The sequence below is a fragment of the Centroberyx gerrardi genome, chromosome 12 (genome assembly GCF_048128805.1).
Source record: "Centroberyx gerrardi isolate f3 chromosome 12, fCenGer3.hap1.cur.20231027, whole genome shotgun sequence".
Taxonomy (NCBI): Eukaryota; Metazoa; Chordata; class Actinopteri; order Beryciformes; family Berycidae; genus Centroberyx; species Centroberyx gerrardi.
In genome coordinates this window covers 28,305,544-28,329,053 of record NC_136008.1, presented here as the reverse complement: position 1 = coordinate 28,329,053, position 23,510 = coordinate 28,305,544, and the positions used below count along the sequence as shown (strand labels likewise).

General features: G+C 41.8%; 2 protein-coding genes and 1 long non-coding RNA gene across 5 annotated transcripts in view; 2 read left to right on the top strand and 1 right to left on the bottom strand.

The window, feature by feature from the left end:
- The window catches only part of znrf2b (zinc and ring finger 2b), a 68,868-nt gene extending 59,283 nt beyond the window's left edge, over positions 1–9,585 (top strand). Inside the window, exons 3-4 of the mRNA XM_071913097.2 lie at positions 8,077–8,182; positions 9,511–9,585. Of these exons, the coding sequence (XP_071769198.1) occupies positions 8,077–8,182; positions 9,511–9,568 (164 nt within the window). The 3' untranslated portion in view covers positions 9,569–9,585. The remainder of the gene's footprint in view (positions 1–8,076; positions 8,183–9,510) is intronic.
- A 777-nt stretch (positions 9,586–10,362) lies between these two features.
- On the top strand, positions 10,363–13,349 carry LOC144541941 (uncharacterized). Its single transcript, XR_013506927.1, has 2 exons — positions 10,363–12,889; positions 12,936–13,349. It is a non-coding gene; the product is annotated as an uncharacterized LOC144541941 (long non-coding RNA).
- A 569-nt stretch (positions 13,350–13,918) lies between these two features.
- On the bottom strand, positions 13,919–22,469 carry nod1 (nucleotide-binding oligomerization domain containing 1). Of its 3 annotated transcripts, XM_071913083.2 has the most exons (12): positions 22,352–22,469; positions 21,571–21,767; positions 21,189–21,363; positions 18,510–20,322; positions 18,315–18,398; positions 17,132–17,215; positions 16,948–17,031; positions 16,765–16,848; positions 16,608–16,691; positions 16,416–16,499; positions 16,164–16,247; positions 13,919–15,470 (listed from the first exon to the last, which is right to left on the bottom strand). In XM_071913083.2, the coding sequence occupies exons 2-12, from the start codon at positions 21,745–21,747 to the stop codon at positions 15,398–15,400; spliced, it is 2,826 nt and encodes a 941-aa protein (XP_071769184.2). In that variant the 5' UTR covers positions 21,748–21,767; positions 22,352–22,469; the 3' UTR covers positions 13,919–15,397. The 3 variants fall into 3 exon arrangements, 1 of the variants encoding a protein (XP_071769184.2); XR_013506923.1 differs by lacking the exons at positions 13,919–15,470; positions 16,164–16,247 and having other exon boundaries at positions 16,436–16,499; positions 16,608–16,848; positions 16,953–17,031; XR_011785146.2 differs by lacking the exons at positions 13,919–15,470; positions 16,164–16,247; positions 16,416–16,499 and having other exon boundaries at positions 16,613–16,691; positions 16,953–17,031.
- Between the last annotated feature and the right edge of the window lie 1,041 nt (positions 22,470–23,510).

Here is a 23,510-nt window from a genome sequence, read left to right as displayed (position 1 = left end):
GTGTGTGTGTGTGTGTGTGTGTTGTTTCCCTATCATATCATAGTCACTGAGCCGAGTAGTCACAGCAGCTCTGTGGTTTTTGTGGCCATGCTAATAACATAACCATGAGGGCTGTGTAAGTTAATAGCCACTCAGGCCTTTCCACTGTCTGCCTGCAATGCACACAGACACACACACACACACACACACACACACAGAATCATATGACCCTGAAGGTGTTTAATCAGCATGTTTATGTGCTTCTCAGTTGTTTGCTTTAAGCAGTCCAAGGACAGCCCTCCACCTTAACACACACACACACACACACACACACACACATGCACATGCACACGCAAAGACACACCTCACCATGTGCAATATAGCAATAGTGCAATAATGTGAAAGCAATATCACATTGAGTGACGTCTCACCGACATCTCACTGACACAAGCGTGTACGTTTTCTCTTCTCTCTGCATTTATCTCTTCTTTATTTATTCATCTCACTCGTGAATCATGTCTTTTTTGTGAATTAATTCTTCATTTAAAGTCAGTAAAGTATCCCAGAGTTTCTCCTAGCAATGAATAGGTGAGGTGGGCCATTGCCTTAAAGAGCTGCTAAACCTAAAAGTGTGGGTTTCAATGCACACACTCAATACTTGTAATGTTTTTTCCTGAAACCAATCCCCATTCATTTGCATGGGGTTGGGTTGGACTGACGTATCCCTACCTATTCAACATATTCACTTTAAGGACGGATGGTTTCAGGTGAAGGGAAGAGTCTATCTGAAGCTCTGCTGCTGGGGAAATAGACAGGAAGCATTTATTGTCAGGAGACAACATTTGGTTGACAATTGGTGTCTGTTTTGTTTCAGTGCCATTTAGCTTCTGTCTCTGGTAAGGAGGAAAATAACCCAGCAAGCATTTAACAGACGGTGGCGTGCAGGAGACCAACTTCAATATCGACCCAAACCCATTTTCACAATACGATATCATGGCATGGTAAAAGTTTACATTAAAACGGCTTTGGAAACTGTTTTGAACTGACATCAGAAAGATATTTACACAGAACTCGAATGGAACAGTCTTTCCCATTCAAATCAACGTTCCTGGACGGTCGGAGCGGTGGCCATTTCTATGTGTACCGTTGAGCTAGCTTCCGTATAAACCGACTTATGGCAAGTCGCTGAGGTGAGAGGTTTTGCAGCAAGAACCAAAGCAGTGGCTTTGCAGCTGAATTAAGTTGTCACTCATGCTACTACTAGGTGGTGCACCTTTACAAGTTGCTGTTGTCTTTTTAAGTAGCTCAAAAGTTGTGAGATCTGTACAGTTAGTGGAAGTGATTATAGTTGAGTTAATGTGTTTCAGCCGATGTCCGTAAACTGTTTGAAGTTAGTGAATGCTAACTTTTCTTCTCCACTAAAGGTAGGCTGAGCTAGGTTAGTTTATATCATTTAAGGGGCTAAAGGTGGTGATGCTTAGCTCTATGTTTACTAATATGCTGATTTTGACGAGAAGAGCTAGCGAGAGAAGCACAGTCTTTGACGTTAACCTTGTCGCTAACGTCAGCTTTCCATTGAGTTTTCAGTCAATTACCATGGCAAACCGTTCTATCCATTCAAGTTCTGTGAATATTTAGGTCCTGATTTCACAAAGTGCACGCCACGCAAGCCATGTTTTTCACAAAACGTCGAAATGTTTGCTGTGTGTGACGAAGGACAGTTAATGGTCACTGCTTGTACTGTGCCAAGATTGGGCTAGTGTTAGAGAGGTCATCTACCAAAGAGAGAGGCTATGGGAAAACTTAGTTGCAGGGATGGTTGGAAGTGCCAATCCTCCAGTCTTCAGTATGTTTATTAATTTCCTAATGCTCAATATGTCCGGTCACCAATTTGCCTTTCAAAAGACTGCTTTAAATCAGAATTATCCTGCAGTCCATGTACAGCTGGTTTTCTGTTGTATGGATTATATTTGTATCCTGCACCTATGCTAATCTAATGATGTCTCTCTCCATTTACTGTGTATCGCTGTGCTCTGCAGGTTATACTTTTCCTCCCTCCCTCTACTGTCACCCAGCCAAGGTCACTGAGAGGACATTATAAATCCAAACCAGACACACACACACACACACACACACACACACAGACAGTATCACTACAGCGCTCCTCTTTAGCTCTGTTTACCACACACATACTCGTCTGGTCTTTAAATATAACGCTATGCAGCGCGGGGCAGTTCCAGTATCAGCGGAGTGTAAACAAGAGTCCACAACTGGTTCATCACACACACACACACACATAGCAGCTGTCATGTATACTTAACTGCTGCTGATCTCCAGTCCCAGGCTTATAGGTTACGTCAGACTGAAGCAGCAGATACTGTACAGCTCCCCCTGTCTCTGCATCTGCACTAGAACTGCATTATGGAGCCTCTGGTTTTTCATGACCTCATTTCTTGAGCTGTAGCTGACGTGGAAACAGACTTGTCATGTTGTCAAGAGCCGAGCGTCGATTCTAGTAAACACCCCACATAGAGATACTGTGGCGGAGAGGTAAAACCAGGCCAGGAAACGCTGATCTTTGAAGCACTGATCCCTAATCCTCCTTTTTGGGGGTCATCGCAGAGGTCAAAGGTCAGCGAGCCATGGTCAGATGAAGCAGTCTTTTAACTGTCGTCAGGAGCTGTCTGTCTTTTTCTGGCTCTTTGTTCGGGTTATTAAAGGTCAACACCAATACAGATATTTTTAGACTGATAGTTGATATTTTGTGCCAATATATGACCATTTTCATGCTTAGACAATTCCGAAAAAAGACACAAAAACTCTTCATTGAAACCCTGATTGATGAAATTCTGAAAGGGTTAGCAGCTCTTTAAGGCAATATGACCCACCTCACCTACTCAGTGGTAGGAGAAACTCTGGGATACCTTACTGCCTTTATATGAAGAATGAATTCACAGTAAGCATTACTGAACAATTCAATGAATGCATCAAATGTGCAAAGAAAGTCAATTGTCATGTCAGGTTTTCCAGACTGTAGCTGTGGTCAGGGAGGAACCTCCATCATATCAGAGGCGGACAACACTGACTGGACGATAAGTGACATTTAACAAGAGGCCAATATTGGACCATATATCGATCTACCTCCACTTTCTGTCTCTTTCTTTATCTGTCTCCGTCTGCCTGAATGAATGACTGGCCGGCTCTGTCAGTGTACATAGAGATGTTTTTACCATCAGCTGAGCTGGATGCCATGTGGCTCATAATAACAGGCTTTTCCAGGGCTATGTGGGCTAATCCACTGTTACATAAGGCCAGTTCTAATGGCTGTGTGTTTTGCTGCAGGTGATGGATTTAATGGTGCGCACTCCGACATCCACTTTAGACCCAGACTGATGCTACACATACCAGGGGGGAAATGAATGCTGGTCAACACACACATACAGGGGGCAGGCAAAATAACGGAAACACCTATCAATATATGAGTATCAGGTATCTAATAAGGAGTAAGGCCAACTTTTGCCCTCAGAACAGCTTCAGTCCTCCTTGGAAGGCATCAAGTCCTGAAGTGTGTTGAACTGTGGTAATGTCTGAGTCTGTAGTTTTGTGGTGTTTCAACTCTCCTAGTGTTAAGTTTGATTGTCAGAGCTTTTTAAACTTTGCTATGTAATATTTGGAATTGTGATTTAGTTATTTCACTTGTCAATCAAACAGTGCGGCCAGTACTGTGATGTCTTTTTGCTTGGATTTTCTGTTGATGAAGTTGGAGTTTCTCTCTTCTTTGTCTGTTCAGCCATGGTGGCTATCACTGCTCATGCTGACTACCCAGTTGTTCTACTGATTCCAAACAAACCGGAAACGTATCACTTCCAGAGGATTTTTCCCAGGAAAGAGCTACCAGACACCAGGTGTAGAACAGCAAATGTAAAAGTCTTCATGAACTGGCTACAGGTTAAATCACTGTTGGGTTGTATCAATCATAGATAGAGAGTATAAAACTTTTATGTTTATGAAAATGTCATGTTTCTGTCTTTTTGTCCAACACCTGTATGTTTGGATGTGCAACACATGCATGAACACACACACACACACACACACACACACACACCATCCTAGTATAATTGCACACGTGTACACACTATTTTCATGATGCCAACAGAGTGCTGATGTCATCAGCCCGGACTACATCACTCTGACATCATACTGTTACAACCTCATAATACTAACTCTGACTCGCGGTCACTGGTTGCCTTTAGTCTCTCTTACAGTTACTCTTCTTCCAATGTCCATTCTTTCTCTTCTCCCTGCTTTCATTTCAGGTTTGCAACACGTTCACACACACACCCACCCACACACACACCCTCTCTCTCTCTCTGTCACTCATCCTCTCTCCACCATCAACACTGCTCGGGTTTCTGTTGGATCTTAGTTACACATTAAACAAAGCGTCTCTTGTCCCTATTCTAATTGTCTGGATGTTAGGGAAGAATAAACCCTTTACTGTTGAAGAAACCTGAGGCTGCAGGGCGAGCAAGGTTTATGTGTATTACATCTCACTTCTTAAAGACTTTTGATCAGGCTCAATCAAATTACAGGAGGAGGATTTCATTTCCTTGAAATTGCATTATAATCTCGTGGACAAGGCCTCCCACAAAGCCTGTTTTCCGAAAACTCCAGTGTGTGTGTCTGTGTGTGTGTGTGTGTGTGTGTGTGTGTGTGTCTGTGTGTGTGTGTGTATACGGCCAACTACCTTCTTGTTGCCATGGCAATTTTAATAAACTAGAGGTTTGACACATTTAGAAACTTATCTGTTAAAAAAAATTGCAGAAATGTAAATAAATAGGAAGCCAAAGCAAAATTTGACAAGAAGAATAGATGGACAAATCTAAATTTTTCTACACGTTTCAACATCCAGTTTATCTTTGCTGCTGCGGTTTCAGGCAAAAGTTGGAAAATGGAACTTTTTACCATCATTCTATTGAATGGAGTAGTTCTACTTGGGGCCAGATGTATAAAACACTGTATGCAGTGTGTGTAAGCTGATGTAAGCAATTATCCAGGTATTCAGTTACCTGTTTGAGATGGGGTTAGGGTTAGTTTCAGGGTTAGGGTTAGGTTTATTAAACTAGAATAATGCAAATAAACAGCGAATAGCTAATTTCCATAAAAGTATGACTTCCATGTGTTAAAAATTATACAGTATCGTTTTAAAATACATGGGTGGAAGAAGTAGTATGCATAACCACCTGAAAGCAAAGCATCCTACCATCGCTAGCATGGAGCATGGAGTCATCTCAGCCATTGGTGCTCTCATTTACTCAGACTAAACCCTCACACGCCAGACAAAAAGAGTGATCGAATACTATTTTGTTAGCGAAAACGAGTACTCAGTTACTAAATTACTCATTGTTTACATTCCTAATGCATACAGCCTTTTCTTCAGATTTATAAAACCGTGCTCATGTGGTGTTCACGCATTGTTCTTTTCATAAATCTCAGTCATCTTGAAACTGTGCACATAAATGGAGCCATAAATGGATGTCAACACACCCCTATTTAAAGAGTAACATAACACCAAACCCAAACCACCTGTTGTACTCTACAGAAGGTGGCATCACCTGGCACCAAAGATCAGCCAATAGCAGATGGCAATTTCAGTAGCATGCTTTTTACCATTAGATGTCAGGCTTTACACAGATTGTTTTTTTAATTGAATAGCAGTAAGTATACAAGACATCAAACACAACAATACATTGAAGCAGTATTCAAAGAACGACAACATTATGCTAGGGGGATTAAGGGCCAGAAAATCAGACTTGTTCTCTCCTTAGTCTTGCGTAGGCAACATCCTCCAACAGCGCAAAAGCAGCTATATATTGTGAGCCATAAAAGCCTATTGACTGATCACACAAATAGATAATTTATAATCCAAGATGTGCGTTATTCTTATTCCCATATTACTATGAATATGATTATCTATTTACTCACACTAGAATAAAATCATATAATCATGCTTGTCTATAGACTAAATGTTATTATATGACTTTCTGTTGAGACCTAATAGGCTGTTATGGTGTGCTGGAAAGATTACGGCGTGTGGACAGATACACTTGTTTGTGTGTGCCGTGGTGTGTGTGTGTGTGTGTGTGTGTGTCCTCTTGGCCTGTGTTCTTTTGAAGCCCTATTCCCCCATCTGTTTGTCATACTAGCTGAGCTACAATCTTAACAATAATAAACCCAGTGCAGCAATATAACCTCTGATGGTTTGTCCCAGTGTAATACTACCAGAGTGTGAGCTAGTAAACTGGGAGGTCCTTGTCCTTGGTTAACCTCCACACAACCTGTTTACTCTACCAGGGAGTACTGCTTTGTGTCATATACATGAGCACTATGTGCCTCAGTGTGTGCAAAGTTTGCTGGAAGGGCTTGAAGAAAGTGAATGATGAAATATTAACAAAATTCATGGATTTCAAATGCCACTATGCTAGCACAAATTGTTGAAATGGCGTAAGATCTTAAAGGTGTGACATCTGCTACATCAAAACACCATAACATCAAAATTTTAACTGTAATTTTGAGAGAGTAGTATAATTACCGCAAACAAACGAGACCATCGCTGGATTGCTTTACGGCACAAAACAGGAAGAGGGCGCTGTTCTTCCAGAGCAAACAGAGTTTCTGGCAGCAGATGGTGGAAGGAGTGAAAGGAAGATGGAAAAATCACTTCCAACATGTTGATCCTGTTCAGGGAGGGGGAGGGGGTTTATGGGAAATGTGGTCTTCATCTTGAGAAACGCACTAACAATACCACTGGAGTGAGATATCGGTAACCAATCGTCTCCAGCACGCTCTCATTTGTTTACCGTAATTATACCAAGGTAGCATTTGACAATGATATACTTATGTTTAAAAGTGATACACATAGCACCTTTTAATTCATGGAAAGATAGTAAGAATAAAGATATAAATGACTCCTCCTAAGCACTGTGTGTCTGTACCTCCCATTCAGCTGTCAGGGTGCAAGTGACTGAATGGACGCATGTTGAACCATGTCACAGTTTTATTATTTTAAAGCTGTCATCAGCCATCAGTCATTTACTTTTATTGTCTCTCCATTTGTGCTGTAATACTGCAATTGTAGACGGTGTTTAAGGGGAGAGTGATGTTTCCTTCTTCCTTCTTTGATTTGGGGGGTGATGACACAGATCAGGGACTCGCTTCCAAAGAAAGCAGATACTGCAGGTGTTGATGGAATTCACCCACTTTTTGTGCCATCTCAGTATCATAGCATTGTTTGTGTTCATGTAAACTAAGGGGATGGTTCCTGCAGGTGTCTCTACACCTTGTCTTGTATGCTAGGAGCAACAATAATGTTAGTGTGAGTGTGTGATAGCAAAGTGTGTGAGTGCATTAGAAAGCAGGAACTGTAGCTCAGTGGTGTGTGTGATCATGGACTAAGGTCGCCCCCTGCCGTTAGAACCCACAATATCAACTGAACAGGAGTATTATAGTGTTTGCATATAAACTAGGGTTTGACTGATGTGGATTTTTTTAAAGCCAGTACCAATATTTTTGGATTGAAGCTGCTGATCCCTGATATTGTGTGGCCATATTCAATATTTTTAAATGTGTTTTCCGTTTTCAGTGTTTCCCTCAGACTTTTAAAAGCCTCTGAAACAGCATTTAGACCATGAGAGACTAAAATTCTCTATTGAAGCCTAATATTATACAATAATAAGAAACATATTCATGCATCTGATCAAAATTTCATTCATTAGAATCAGTTCAGGTTAAGGTCTTCCCAGCCAACCAGTGCAATATTGATCAATTCTACAATAAATACATAATCAATCAAACTGCATCATATCCATCATATCAGTGGTGGACCACACTGACTGGTGGACCAGATCCCATTTTTAATAAAAGGACAATATCGACCCTATATACCGGCAAACTGATATATTGGTCGAACCCCAATTTAAATATTTCCAAATGCCAAGGTTTTTAAAGGTCTTGTCTCATTGGCCTCCTGTTGTGAACAGTTCTGTAATCCTGTATATCTAGCTGTTCATGACTGTGTTGCCTTCTGTCTGCTTACAGAGGACGTCCTGACCAAGGATGCAGGAGAATGTGCAATCTGCCTGGAGGAGCTGGAACAGGGAGACACCATCGCTCGCCTGCCCTGCCTCTGTATCTACCATAAAGGGTATGAATCGCTATCTAGGCAAATGCTGCATTGCTGTAGTTCTCCTCTGTTTATACGCCCCACCGAACCCCCTGTCCATATGATGAAGAGGTACTTTAGCTACTTTATGCCTCCCTCTCTCGCTCCTTCCTTCATTTTAAAGCTTCAATATGCAACTTTTCTCCTTAGCTCTGTTCGAAACCGTTCCCTATTACAGAAATAGTGCACTATATAGTGTGTCCGCCATTTTGTACTAGTGTCCAAATTCTCAACGGTTAATTTGATTCACTATATAGTTCACTATAAAATACCCACAATGCACTGCAAATTGTCGTGAACAGACGATGTATCCTACAATTCTTCCTGTATACCACAATGCAATGCGATCGTGTCTCACCAAAGAAGAAGAGTCGTGCTAGTTGCTAGCTTGTGAGATAGCTACCGTTAGCTCACAAGCTTATTGTTTGCTAAAGCAAAACAGCTTACACCTTAGTTGACAAAACCACACTTGCACATGATTAGAATTTCAACAATTTATTTGTAATGCAATGTTCAAAACTAAGTACATTTCAACCAGCTGTCATGAGTGCCTGATTTGTTTATGAGATGCTGGGCGCATCTGGCTGCTCACGGGAATATCCGGCGCATTTTTTTTGAAGCAATGTTGTTTCAAGTAGTGTCTGAAACTTTGTTCAGTCGTTGCCCATATACAGTAGTTCACTATATGACAAACACTGCTTAGGGAATAGTGAGTGAGTGAATGAGTCAACCATTCCGAACGCAGCTCTTGAGACAGGAATATAGTATTGTTAGTCCCGCCCTCCTCGTCCTCCTCAGCTGGTGTAGTTCCCGCCCCAGCTCTTGATGAGCTGTCATCTAGCCTGAGCCACCACAGGCATTGAAACAGCAGACGTTTTTTCTTTTCCTTCTGCTTTACTCCATTGTTGTTGTTGCTGTGACTTCCCTGCTCTGTGGCTGCTAGGCTCACCTTGATAGCCACGTCTAGCTCACTGCTAGCCACGCCCATACGGCCCACAGGAAATGATACACGCACCAAAACATCCCAACATCACTGATTGCTATACAACTTCAGGCAAACCAAGGATTTAGGCATGAACACAGGGTCACAGACAGACTATAATCTAGAATATATCCTGTTTATTTATTTTAATGTCAAAAAAGTTGCATATTGCCGCTTTAACAGTACTGTTTTTACAACTGTTTATATATATACTGTATATAGATATCATTTTGTCTTGTACTCTTTCTATTCTAAAAAAAAGGAAGTGTTACTCATCTCATCTCTCGTTTTTCTTTCTGTTCCTTAATCTCTTCCTCTGCTTTTTCAGCTGTATCGATGAGTGGTTCGAAGTGAACAGATCATGTCCAGAGCACCCATCAGATTAAAGCTTAAAGCCTTTTTTGCACAGGTAAAGTTTTGGCAAACAATTCCATGTGATAGATGTATTCTTTACTTGATAGTCATTATAGGCTTTTTCCACATACTTTGATTTCCCTTGTATGTACAATTCTTGTTTCCTGACAGGTATCCCACGATGAGAAGAGCGACCTGCGTCATTAGCAACAAAATACAGTGTGGATTCAAGGAGACTGCTGGACACTGTGACATACCAGTTATACCCCTGCCCATCGTACCCACCCCCACCCCTCCTCCCCTGTACCTCACTACCCCAATATTCTAGTACCACGGTGTGCCAAAAACTCATGAAAGCAATCTTCAGGGATACACCATTTTATGCTGATGCTCTAGTTTCCACATGCACACTCACATCTTGAACTGGACGGACTGATATACAGACAGATAAAGGGAGAGACCCTCTGCTCCCACACCCCCCCTCCTCCTCCCCTCAACCCGACATTCAAACCCAGACATGGGTGTTACGGCAAGCAAGGGCTCTCCCCTTCCTGCGTGCTTACCGGACAGCAGACCTGTTTGGAGCTGATTGTACACCAGGACATCGGAGGAGGTGGAGATGGTCCAGGAGGGGGGTTCGAGATGGGGAGTATGGGTGTGCGTGTGTGTGTGGGCAGAGGAGGATGAGGTGGTGGGGGGGGTCGGGTGGGTCGGTGATCATGCATAATCATTCCCCTTCGCCCCCTCCTCCTTCACCTTCACCATCAGTGTCTACCAGTGCCTTCTTGCTGCGATGCCTGGCCCCAGCAGGGCGATACAGAGGAGTGACGGCGTCTGATTCTTCTGATTGGCAGCACGTCCAGCTGGATGGACCTGCAGGACCTACCGTCTCTCTGCTCTACCACAACTACTGTTCTACTGGTCCAGGACATATAGGCCAGAAATCCTTCACCTTTGCATAAAAGCACCAAAATGTGTAACGTGTATGGTTTGATGTCCTCGACATTTGCAGAATTGGAATCAATACGGATTGGCTGTCATTTTCCCATATGCCTGATTGTCATAGATCAGTGGTTTTTAACCATGTGCCATGGAGGGCCAACAATCTGGTTCTGGTTTCACTGATTAGTTCCTCTTCTCTGGTTGAAGGTGTGTTAATCAGTGAAATCAGCTGCTGCATTTGGTTGCAACGAAAACCTGCAGACTCTTGGACATCGATGGACCATGGTTGAGTACCACTGTCATAGATAGTATAATGGTAATGCTGTCGGTTTTCTTAAAATTACAATTTCATTGTATTTCTTTACACAGTATTTATTTAAATACATCACGATGTGAATAGTTTATGATGTTTTCCACAGCACTATTGTATTCCTTGGCCATCTAAACATAGCTGTAGACATAATTTTCCCAATCCCATCATGGTCAGTTGAGCAGATATGGAGGAAAACCCATTTGCTGGTAATGAGGGAAAGAAAAATGGCCGGTACCAACTGGTACTGCTTTTGCGATGGCTCTAATTCTTAAAATGTTCAGGGCGTTGAACTGTTCATGTACACCAATTTTTTGTGCTTTTACACAAATTTGAAGGATTTGTGTACATTTGGTCTGGACTACACAGTTTATATCAGCGGTCTCCACCCATGTGCCATAATCAGTGAAATCAGCTGCTGTAGTGATTGGTTGGAATGCAAACCTGCACTCGTGACTCTAAATGGCACACGGACAGAGACCACTGGTGTACGATATATCTAACCCTGGCAGCCACACAGAGATTAGCTGTGCCCTGTGATACACTGTCCCACCATATGGTGGCGCTACAGAGCTTTCTAGTTCCTCTCTGTGATACAACACGGCGGGAGCAGTGTGGACTGCGGCGGCTCCACGCTCCTCTGGACAGGGAGAATGTTGCTTTCATAGTTTGTAGCAATAGTGTGAATGTCTGGCAAGTGTACATACTCTAGCTTTTTACAGGGGTCATACCTTCCTTCATCCTTCACTCAATCTGACTGTTTCAATCATTTATTTATCATGATTTTCGTTAATTACACAAATGATTTATGTGTGAGCAGATTTGACAATGAGTAATGATGTATTTTAGAGGGAAAGTACAACAAATCTGGCCTTAACAGAAATGAGAATGACACTTTGGTCTTGTGTTGTTTGTCTCTAACAGCTGCCTCATTTAGCACAGCGACTTAACCATCTATTGAAATAAACCACGTAACCCTCTGGCTTATGGTAATGGAGATGAAGGGATGCAGAGGAGAAATGGCTGGTGTCAAATTATGCCAAAACCTGTCAAACCAGAGAGGGAAAGGTGGAACTTGATGTTCATGTTTTATGATAAGAATAGATCCTCAGCAATGACCAAGGCTTGCGTTGGCTGAGTTCCCATGAACGGTTTTGTAACCCATTTCCACCTTGAAATCGTTCTCTTTAAGGGTTTAAGAGCTTTTTAAGGGCATACTGCTGGCTACTAAGATCTATAAGGAACCTCTTTCACATCAGCTTGTGGGGACAGAAAGAAAAACTGATTTGAACTGAATGAGGCAGAGACTATTTAGATTCATTGCTTTTACAATCAATTCATGTGTTGTGCTCAATCTCAATAATGGAGAGAATGTAGAATATACTGTTAAGAGGACAAGCCTTGTGTCATGATGAATAATGCTGAATATCCTATGAAAACTCACAGATTTCATCTCTTAGCTCTACTGTAAATCATTATTGACCAGTTTGGAGTATCTGAGAAATGGATTTGACTCTCCAGGTTGGGTTACTTCCATCACTAATTGGCCAGGATCAAATCCTCCTGTGTTCTCAAATGTGTTAGACATAAAACAAACGCACTACCCTGCTCAAAAAATGATGAATTCCTATGCGGCATGTTTTATCATGCAACCAACTATATAGGCCCTTTTAACAAACATGGCTGCCGTACTTCCGCAGGGTATAGCTCGGTTCTTCTCACCATTGGCAGCAATGTTAAAAAGCCAACTTTTTGTTGTCCATAACTCTGTCTGTGATCACTTATTTTGAAAAGGGCCTATTCACATCCTGGCAGGAGTTCCCCTATTTGCACATGGAAATCCCCTGTACGCAGTATTGTTACTGTTTCGACCCACAGCTATGTGATTCGACTAGAAGACACAGTGGTGTATCGGCTCATGGTTGGGAAGCATCTTGTATGTCCAGTCTCTGTATTGCACTGGAGTGTGTGGGGCACTGAGCATACAATACCAGGACAGCCTTACATGAGCTACTCTATAATCAGTCAAGCACCTTTTAGCCCATTTCACTTTTGTCTTTTATATTTTTTATAATTTATTTCTTGTTTGGTAAGTGTGCGTGTGTGTTTGGGGGGGAGGGTGGGGGTGGGGTGTCATTGTATGTGAGTGTATGTTTCGCTGCTCATGTTTCAATTGCCAGTTCTGAGCCCGAAGCGATCCCATTGGATCCAAATCTACCATCATAAAAAATAGTTCAATATTTTTATTTTTTTTTGCTGTCAAAAATCATAGTGGGCTGTCTTGAAGACATTGACAATAAGCATAACTTATGAAATGTAACAGAATGTTTGCTTGTGTGAAGTCCAATTAGTAACTGATAGACAAAGAAAAATACCTTAATTTTGGTAATCCATCCCAGGGTAATTCTGTAACAGGCTGAAAAATACATGCTTAGATGTATTGTTTATCTCTTTTTTTTCTGGAAATTTTTAGTTATACAGTAAATGTTATAACATTCCATTCATGTAAAAATATGTACAGAAAGCAAATTAAAAGAGTGAATCTTTTGAATAACACTTTACATTTTACTTATTGCATTTTTGTGCCACATATCATGTTATTTTATGTTTAAAGATGCACTAGTGAAAATGTTAATGTACTTATCAGACTAAAGCACAAAGCAAGGCTGCAACAAAGAAGAGTGTCCCATCCCCACTAATTGAGATGCCATAGATTCTCCCTGTTTGCAAGTGTGATCACTGGTGGGAAATCTTCTCCACAGAAAATGCACATTTTATGAGCATCTTAAAGAAATAAAAATACAAGGTATCAAGTTACCTCAAAGTAAGATAAAAAAAATAAAAAAAAGACCACCTAGAATAAAAGAGCTACCACTTTAAGTTTCATATCCCTTAGTACAGTTTTACAGAGCTGGAATATGGCTGTAGTGGTGATAGGTATTGATGGTGTCTGATATCAATATAATTTAGAGTTAGCTTCAATGAGAATTAAGAACGGGGCACCAGATAACAGACAGCATCAACAGGTCTCAGTCTCGAGTTCTCGGCATGTTTGAATTTAAACCCACACAATGAGCACAGAAGGTGACTTTATGCAAAACAATATATTTATTACTAAACTAAAGCACACTCAATAATCAGGTACATATAAGTGAATATGGTACAGTATATACAAGAGGTGTACCTATGAATTGTGATGAATCAATGGCAATAGGAATAGATGATCACGTGATGATCAACAATACTGACAAACCAATAATTCAGCAGACAATCATGGAAGTTGAGCAGTGGGAGACATGAGTCAGCAACGATAGTAATAAAGGGGCGACAATATAACTATCTGGAAAACTGACTTAGATTAATCTTTGAATAACTGAATAGTTACTATATAACTACAGGGAGCCGTAATAAAGTGTGTGATGTGTGAAGTGTGAATGTAAGTGGAATAGCTATGTGTGATGTATGATATGATGCCCAGCGGACAATGACCACTACATACGACACCAGCGGAGGTCCGGAGGGAGAAGCACGCTGAGGCCGGGAGTCTGTGAGGAGGGCTGGACGAGGTGCTGGAGGTTGAAGATCCAACGTCTGTTCAGTTGATCTCAGCAGGCTGCAACAGAGTGAAGCATGCAGGCTGCTGGACAGAGGGTTGTCCGACCCACTCTGGTTGTTGTCAGACTCCTTAGCACACGTGTCGTGACCACGTATAGTGCATGAAATCCGCATTGGACATGTGTGCATGTGGTTTTGTTGTGATGGGTAAGGGGTGTGTGTGTGGGCTAGTGTGTCTATTGTTACAGCAGGACAGAGCTCATTACATACGCATAAAACATTGATTTTGGCTCCCAGATCTATCCAATATGATTGACCGTCATAACATTGACATTATTAAACTCAGCACAAATTCCTGAACACTTTGATATCAAACATGGCTATCTAAGCCCCATGTAAAGATAAAGAAATTGAATAATGCAAATAACTATTATATAAAACATCACAGTTACACATAAAAATAGACATATACATTAGAGTCCACCACAATGTGATAACCAAGGTTTCACGAGTCTGTATCAAAGATTTCTCCTGATTTTGGACACATTCCAATGTGTCTCATCTCAGACTTTCTGGCTCTTTGGGGATTCACAACGACAGGGATAAGTGTTGGAGTTTTATGGCTGTTTACCAGGTCTGTTCCTTGATACCAGCTTTTAGGGGTGGAAATTAGATAATTTACGTTGAGGTTAGTGCCCCTTCTTCACAATCTCACAGTCTTCCCCCACAATACTGATCTGTTATCAAGGAAGAGGCTCACACAGGATACAAGGGCCTTCCCAGATGTGAGATGACAATGCTGATGTGGGTGCATTCACTTCATGGCTGTGCAAGGTGCCTGACATGTAACAGTGCCCTCTGCAGTCAAACTGGCCAAACAGCTGCAGCCAGAATAATGCATATAATACCTTACAAATATGCTAATACCAATACAGCGCACACATATACACATACTACAGCAATCATACTACAGGTCTTTGCTCTTATACACATATTACACACATGCCTTCCTCTCACACATATTACACACGCCTCCCTCTCACCCAGTGCCTACTCAGTGAAACCGCAGCCTTTTCTCTGCCAAGAACAGTTTCTCTTCCTCTTCAGAGAGTTGGTTTCCTTTCACACTGTGGAAACATGATCAGACACCACATGACAATCAGGAAATGCATCCACACACTCACTGTAAAAACATTTGGAAGTGGCTGTGATGGCATGGAGGGTTTGGCTACTACCCTAATAATTACTGACTAGTTCAGCGAATAATTATCGGTTAATTAATCAATAAATTAAAACAAAAGGCACTTGAGCTGCCATAGTCACCATGACCAGTTGAAGTCATTAATTAAGCTAATTAATGCATAAATTAGCAAATATTTCTATGTCAACATGCTTGTCTTACATGCAAAAGGTAAACATTTATTCTAGCTGAATAAGCGCAAATAAACAAAAGCACATAAAACAGCAAAAGACGAGGATAGGCTGGTATAATACATGCATCTATATTCTGCCTGAGGTTTGTGTTGTGCGTGAATGTGCACCTCTGTAAAGGCTCATCGCGGTTACAGATTGGAACCAGAACAATACGTTTACCTCAACAAAATGATTACCTCAATACGTTTACCTCAACAAAATGATTACCTCAATATGTTTAGCTCAACAAAATGTTTACCTCAATATGTTTAGCTCAACAAAATGTTTACCTCAATATGTTTATCTCAACAAAATGTTTACCTCAATATGTTTACCTCAACAAAACGTTTACCTCAACATGTTTACCTCAACTAGGGCTAGTTAGAGAGGATATAATTGTCCCTCACCAGATCTCTTTGAGTGCTGTATTGTGAGAAAGGGCCTCAGACAGGTGTTTCATCCCATCCACAGTGAACTGGTTACTGATTAACCTGCAGACAAACATATGAAGTAAGGCAGATGCTGACAATACATGTCAGACCAGGGTATTCAACAGCATGGCAGGTCTGATCTATAGTTGAATCATCTGAAGAGACTGGTGGGGCGGGCAGTGTACACATACAATACAGTATGTGTATATGCATGCATGGTTGCCTTACCACAGGTGGGATAGTCCCGTGTTCGCTCTGATCAATTCAGCCAAGTGTGGAGCCACATCATCGGACAACTCATTCTGCACCAACCTGTAACGGCAAATAGTTGCTGCACTGCTCTACATACAGTAGTTTATTTGAACAAAATCACTTAGCGGAGATGAATGAGAGATGGTCCACTATATGTCAGAGGCCTACCAGAAGATCCTGAGGCAGCTATTCTCCTTCAGTCCTTCAGCCAAGCTCTTCCCACCTTCTGACGTGATGCCATTGGCTGAGAGACTATAACAAAGAAATCAAATGAGTAACTTCGGTCGATGAGTTTTATTGGCTCGGTGACCAGTTGCCTTCTCACCTGAGGTTGGTAAGACTTGGGTGGTTCCTCAAAGCTTCTGCGAATGCTTTTGCTCCCTCATCACCAATGGTGTTCCCCCACATTCTGGAAACAAGAACATTTAACCTTAACCTCAATCTGAGGTGCATCCGAAAATAGACATACAACTCCTGATGTGAAACGGCACTCAGGGTAAACTCTTACCCTACATCAAATATAGATTTGCTCTTCTGAATGGCGCTGGCCAAATACTTCCCACCAAGAGTCGTGATCTTGTTGTTGCCAATCCTGAGGACAAAGGAGTAATGCCAATATTCATTCAAGATGGATGAAACAAAATAAAAAAAATTTTAAGACAACTGTGTGCAAGTTAGAATTGGTAGCATACTTCACGATTCGCAACTTTGGGCATTCCTCAATTATCTGAGCAACTAGTTTGGCTCCAACATCTGTGATGTTATTTTTATAAAGCCTGAGGAGAGAAACAGTTAAAGGCACATTAATCTATGAACTTTATCGACCCCTATTGGTGACCAGTAAGAATTGCAACAACATCAATAGACCTTTTCTCCTCCTACACAAGTTTCTGGCACAGCCCCCCACTCCTCCCATTCCCGTTTCCCCTTGAGCTACAGTGGCCTATAACTGACACAAACTCTAGTCACATTTTCACAATACAGACAGTAAGCTAGCTAATTAGAGCAGAGGTCCAACAGAAACATCTAGTGAAGAGGTAATATATCGCCTTGTTAAACACTGGAATAATAATACTACTGCTTTGTCATTAGATTTTTTTGGCTTGAGAACAAGGTTTTTTAGCCTTTGTAGCTGAAATGTGTTGAGATGCTGGTCGCTCACTCGTAGCACCATTGAGCAGTAGAAGAGTTTTTGTTCCAAAACACAATATGGCCTGGAAAGTGAGTTTTCAAAGCCAGAAATCACACCACCTGACCATATAATTTTTGAATCATTGGTATTGATCAACAACACTATCACTCCCCACAGATATATTATGATCATTTTGTGATATGGGACAGCAAGAATTTTTGGATCTGATTTTGAAAAGATATATGCTGTGCAAAACTTCTGATTACCAATTTTACATGCAGATCCAGCCTTTTTGATAGTGTACAAGTGGCAGGAATGCAGAGATGGACAACTTCTCTCGTTGACTACACCAACTCGTGTGTCATTTATTTTTAACCCACAGAGCAAGACAATTTACTTCGCGCTCAAAAACACAACAGTACGTCGAGCTGACGTCAGACTCAGAAAACCAGACTTTCTTAAAGGGACCGTGTCTCCTTAACCCTGAGAAGCACACAATATAACTGTGTGTGTTAAACATACCCAAACCTCAGATTATGGTGAATAATGTCTATAGATTCCGCCACAATAGCATGAAAAAACGTCACTGAAAGTTTTCAATGAAAAAATGCAATACCGAGATCATTGCATTTCAAAAACAAACTTATTTCATAAAGGTTAACATAATACTGAATACTGATAATACTGAATACTGCAGCTTATTCAGCTTTAAGTGCGCTGGAACAATTGACATGTTTACTCACCCCAGGGTCTCCACCACTTTGTACTTACACAGCTCCTCTGCCAGCACCTCAATGCTGCTGTCAGAGAGCTGATTAACACTCAACCTGGAAGAAATAGTTTAGATTAGTGTTAAAGATAATATACACAGTGAGTCTGTCAGTTAATAATCCTTCATCAGTGAAAAACAAAACGTTTAGATTAGGCCATGTCTGTACCTGACCACTGTCATCTTACAGAAGGACGGCTTCAGCTGCTTGACCCCATAGTCACCAATGTTGTTGTTATCCATGTCAACCCCCAGCAGTTTCTGACGGTGCTGCAGTACAAAGTTCAGGGCAGTGCAGTCGCCCGAGTACACATTACAATAGCCCAGCTTAATGAAGTTGACTGTGATGCCCTTCGCTGTCAACTGGGCCACGTCTTTGCTTCCCATCTCAAAGATGCATCTCAGCATCCACAGGAAATTGGGCAAAACATGAACCTTCATGCCGTCATCACTCTTGTAAGGGGGAAGGCCATGGAGGTGGGACTTCACACTGGTGGAAAGGTAGGATTTTAGGATGGCCCTTTTGTTCTTTAACAGCAATGGAGATACCATATGCTCCATCAAGCCAGTGTGGGCCTTGGAAAGCAGTCCACACAAGAAAAGATTAGCAAACTGAAGGTGCTCATTAGTTTTGAATGAGTCCTTTCCTGTGGGCTTTGAAGACCCACTAATGCAGGAGACACAAGGCAGACAAAATTTCTCTCTTCTCCTACTGCATTCTGTGAAGAACTTGAGGACGGAGCTCACAGCAGCCTGGTCATCCAACACTAGAGAAAATGCAGCCAAGAAAGACTGCAGGGTGACGTGGAGGAACTCAAAGGTGGCAGGACTTCCACAGGCATCATAGTGGCTAACAGGTCGGAGAAAGCCCACAGGCAGGTCCTCCTCTGTCAGGCCACAAGTAGTAATCTCCTCTTGGTTGAAAATAAAGCTGCCTCTCTCCATACCCTGAAGGGCCAGCTTGGCAAAGGCTGCCAGGGGTCTCAGCCCTGCTTTGAATGTCTCTGAGGTGCACCTAGTGCTTCTCTTCAGCAAACCTGGTGGAGGCAAGGCCGAACGGCTGAGGCAAACCTCGGACAACAGGAGGAAAATGTCTGTGAGTGTGACACAGGTTTCAGGCAGCTCGAAACTATCGTGCATGGTGTGCAGGTGCCTGAAGCTCTTGAATACAATCCAGCAGAAGAGTGGGGTGGAGCAGAGGCCACAGAGGTGGGGGCTAGCATCCAGCTGAACTGATACCAGGTCTCGGTGCTCCTGCTCCTTGAAGTGCAGACCGGTGTAGGTCTTCAGGTGAACTGGGGAGAACCCTCGGAGAGCCACCTTCTTTCTGATCACCCTGCTCTGGACCTCGGTCCCTGCCCGGGCTGTCAGCACCTTCTGGGAACCCTTGAGAAGTTTCCCACAGAGCAGGTTGATGAGCAGCAGGAGGGGATGTGCCCTCTCCTCTGGTGAGACTACCTCAGGTACATTCAACAGGCATAGATCCCCCTGGATTTCATCATAGCCATCAAATGTAAAAAGAGCCTTCTCTGGGAAGCGTACGATGTAATTAAACACCTCACCGTCCGGATCTTGGTCTGGGTAGCAGTTGTGTTTGAAGAGCAGGTCTCTGAGGGAGATCTCGTCTGTCTCTTTGAAGGTGCTGAACATCCTGCAGCGGAACTTGAAGAAGAACATGGCATCTGTCTGAAGCTCCCTCTTGGACCAAAGGTTCTGGAGCTTCTGCAGGAGGATGGACTTGCCCACGCCGGCGTCCCCCATCACATAGATTGTCTCAGCTTCGGGATTGAAGACCCCCTGTTCCCCTAGCAGCTGGTCCAGACTCTCCAGGAAGCCAAGGCTCTCATTGCGGTCATTGAACAGCTCCATCAGTGTGTCAGTGTAGAGGTCCTCCAGCAGGGTCTCCTCGCGCTGACCATACGACATGATGAAGCGGGTGTCCCGGCCCATTTCATGCCTCAATTTCTCACAGTACCTGCTGACTGAAAGGGAAGCAAACCAGTTAGTACAGTTAGTACAATACATAAACCCTTTCCTGACAGCATTAGTATTACCAGGGGAGGTCTTCATTTTTGGTAATTTTTACTTCAGGACTACAGGAATTTTAGCCCATACAGAACAAACATGTCAGCGATTTCCTCCGGCCACCGGCTAAAACTTCCAGCTGAAATTACCTACTGTATTTTGAGTTAACTTGTGATGTCCTGGGGTAATTTTAATCCCATCCGGATCAACAGCTGGTGTTTAATGCAATATCAAACTTGCGCACATGCATCTGGTTTATAAGACTCATATAAATCCAGTTGCAGGGTAGAGCAGCATCACTCTATAGATTAGATGAAACTTTAACGATGCCCATATGGAAATTCGGTCATTGCAGCAGCAAAAGTAATAGGCTTCAGCAAGGCAAAAAAGACAAATAGATTATAAGCGCACAAATAGAATATGGAATAAGCAATAATAGGAAGAAATTAAACACAGTTTGGTGGCAAGAATAGTGTATCAGAGTTCAGGAGCTGCTGTGTCTGGCGTTACATGGAGCCACTTGAAGAGAGTTTAACCAGTTTTTCTCTACTGTGGGTGATGTTGTGTCATATGGTCCTGGATTACCACGATTCCCCAGAAAATTATTTTGAGCAAAATAATATTACAGACCTCACCTAGTAGTAGTAATGCTATCTGGAGAGGTCTATTGTCTATAACTAAACCTGAGAATCAATGAAAAAAATCTATTCTCAGATTATAATTGTATCAGATGCTTTTAGTTATTTAGCCAAACTTCCTTAAATGAAATCTATGGAGAAAAAAAGAGTCATCTTGAAGGCATTACTCTGGCTGAGATACTTACTGGGATCCGTGTTAACCACTGTTAGCGCCTGTACGAAATCTCTTGGGTGGTAGTTGATCTCTTTCAGCCATGGCTGGAGATCTATATATGCATCGCATACTTTATATAGGATGTAAATAAAGTATTCACAGGCCTCCTCCCCTTTGCATTGGACCAGCTCCAAGATTTTGCGTACCTACAAAATAATCATCATGAAAATAAAATGAATGTTTCTGTTATAATTTCACAAACAATCATTGTTACTTTACTGTTATTTGGGATTTTTAAATCAGAAAACATTTCACAGCAGGATATTACACAATTTACAAAAAAAAAAAAAAAAAAACAAGGACATGAAATGCGGCAGTTGGCAATGGCCAAGATCCTCTTTTCATTTTACTACCTGATCTGTCTTGGTGATGGTGCGCTCTACAATCTCCACATCTTCTTCACAAAAGAAGCCACTGGCCGACAGGTTGTCCAGGATGCACTGAATGCTCTTCACCCGAGAGACCAGCAGCTCTCGGTGGTATGTGAGGATGAGGAGGCTGGACACGTTGCCTTCCTCTCTCTGACCCATATTTATGGCAGGTCAGTCACCTTTACAGTGGGATAACAAATTACACACTATGTAGCCTAAACCTGTTTGACAGCAACATAACATGATACATCATTTTCTCTTTCGCTCGTATGGGGACATCATTTCGCCAAACTGTATTAGAAAATCTGCCAATTTATTGCGACTTGCTTATGAACAAAGGTATGCACCTCGAAGAACTTGACTTTAGACGAATTGAGAATCAATACGATTTTCTGATAAATTCGGCATACCAGTGATCCAACAAGTGCCACTTAATTTCAATAAAATATCAACTTTTGGAATTGATTCACACTTATCGCCACCGCCCTCCACAGTGGATTTTGGTGGGAGAAGATTGTGGGAAAGTTGAAATTTTCTTGAAATGAGTGCTGCTTGGTGGGTCGCTTGTATGTCGAACTGAAGAGTAGATCATACTGATTTTTAAGTGTGGTTACGCCAGATATGTAAATTTGACGAAAACCGAGACAACCTTAAAGTGACGCATTTTTCGTGCCGTTCTCTACAGGGGCTACATGTTGTAAGCCAACTGTAAAACAAAAACATTCTTGCTATAAACACTATAACGGCAAATGTTTAACCCTACCATTATGTTGTATCCACACCCAAGCTCTTCAAATATCACCACTGGAAGAAAACACGATGAAACAACGACTCTCTATTAAAATCTCACAGGTAGCCTACTACTTTCTGTACATTTTACAGGGTTTAGGGTTAGCCCTAACCCTAACCCTTTTCCGATTCAAATATAACTCGGTCTAACCTGTCTGTTATGGGAAGTGAAAGTACATTTGAGTAGATGGTGGATGGGCGTCACTTGTCTTCAGCATTTCGCAATTCTTCAGATGCTGCCTTCAGGTGCTGTCGGAAATAAGACTTTAACACACATGAACGATCCAACAAAGTGTTCAAGTAATGTCAGAATTTGCTGTAGCAGTCACACAATGTATTCACCTTCTTGACTATATCTTACCTCATACAGAGCAGACAGTTCTACAATTCAATACTAAATCAACAACTAAAATCTTCCCATGTGGATCACTTTGGACAAAATCTTATCAAATGTCGGTCCATGAACATGTTTGAAATCCGCTGTTCAAGTTGCCACAGTGTGACATTGAGTCTTTAGGGAAAAATAGTGGGGAGAATGGAAATAGTGTCAACAACTGATAGCAGAAGTGATGTACTTCCATATGTTACCATTTGGCATTCTATGCAAATCATTTGTATTGTGTTTCTATTTCACTTTTAGTTGTCACACATTTTTTTGCATGCTTATAAGTTGTCCTCTTGGTGTTGAAGCGATAACTTGCACTTTGCCTAGAGTTTAATTATACATTTATACTGCTACCAAAAAAGTTTAATAGGCTTATACATCTTTTGGCTGCTAATTAAACCATTAAACCATGCTTGACATTTTATCCTCTTCACTTTGCCACTGTAGCATAGTAGATCCGCCACTTGATTTCTAAAATAAAACAGCCACTAAAACTTCATTTTGTTACAGGGCCCATTTTGTTTTGTTTGACAAGTCGTAAGTGTGGCTTACGAGGAGACATTGAAGGCAGCAGGACTCCTACCCTTCTCCACCAGCAAAACAGACATCAGTAAAAATGGAACAAAAGAAACAACACTAATCAACTCTGCTAAAAGTAATATGGAACAGTGAAGTTATTGGGGTTAAACTGATAATTATTTAGTAATTGTGGCACCAAATGTAATAATGTATTGCTGCTTTGTAATTT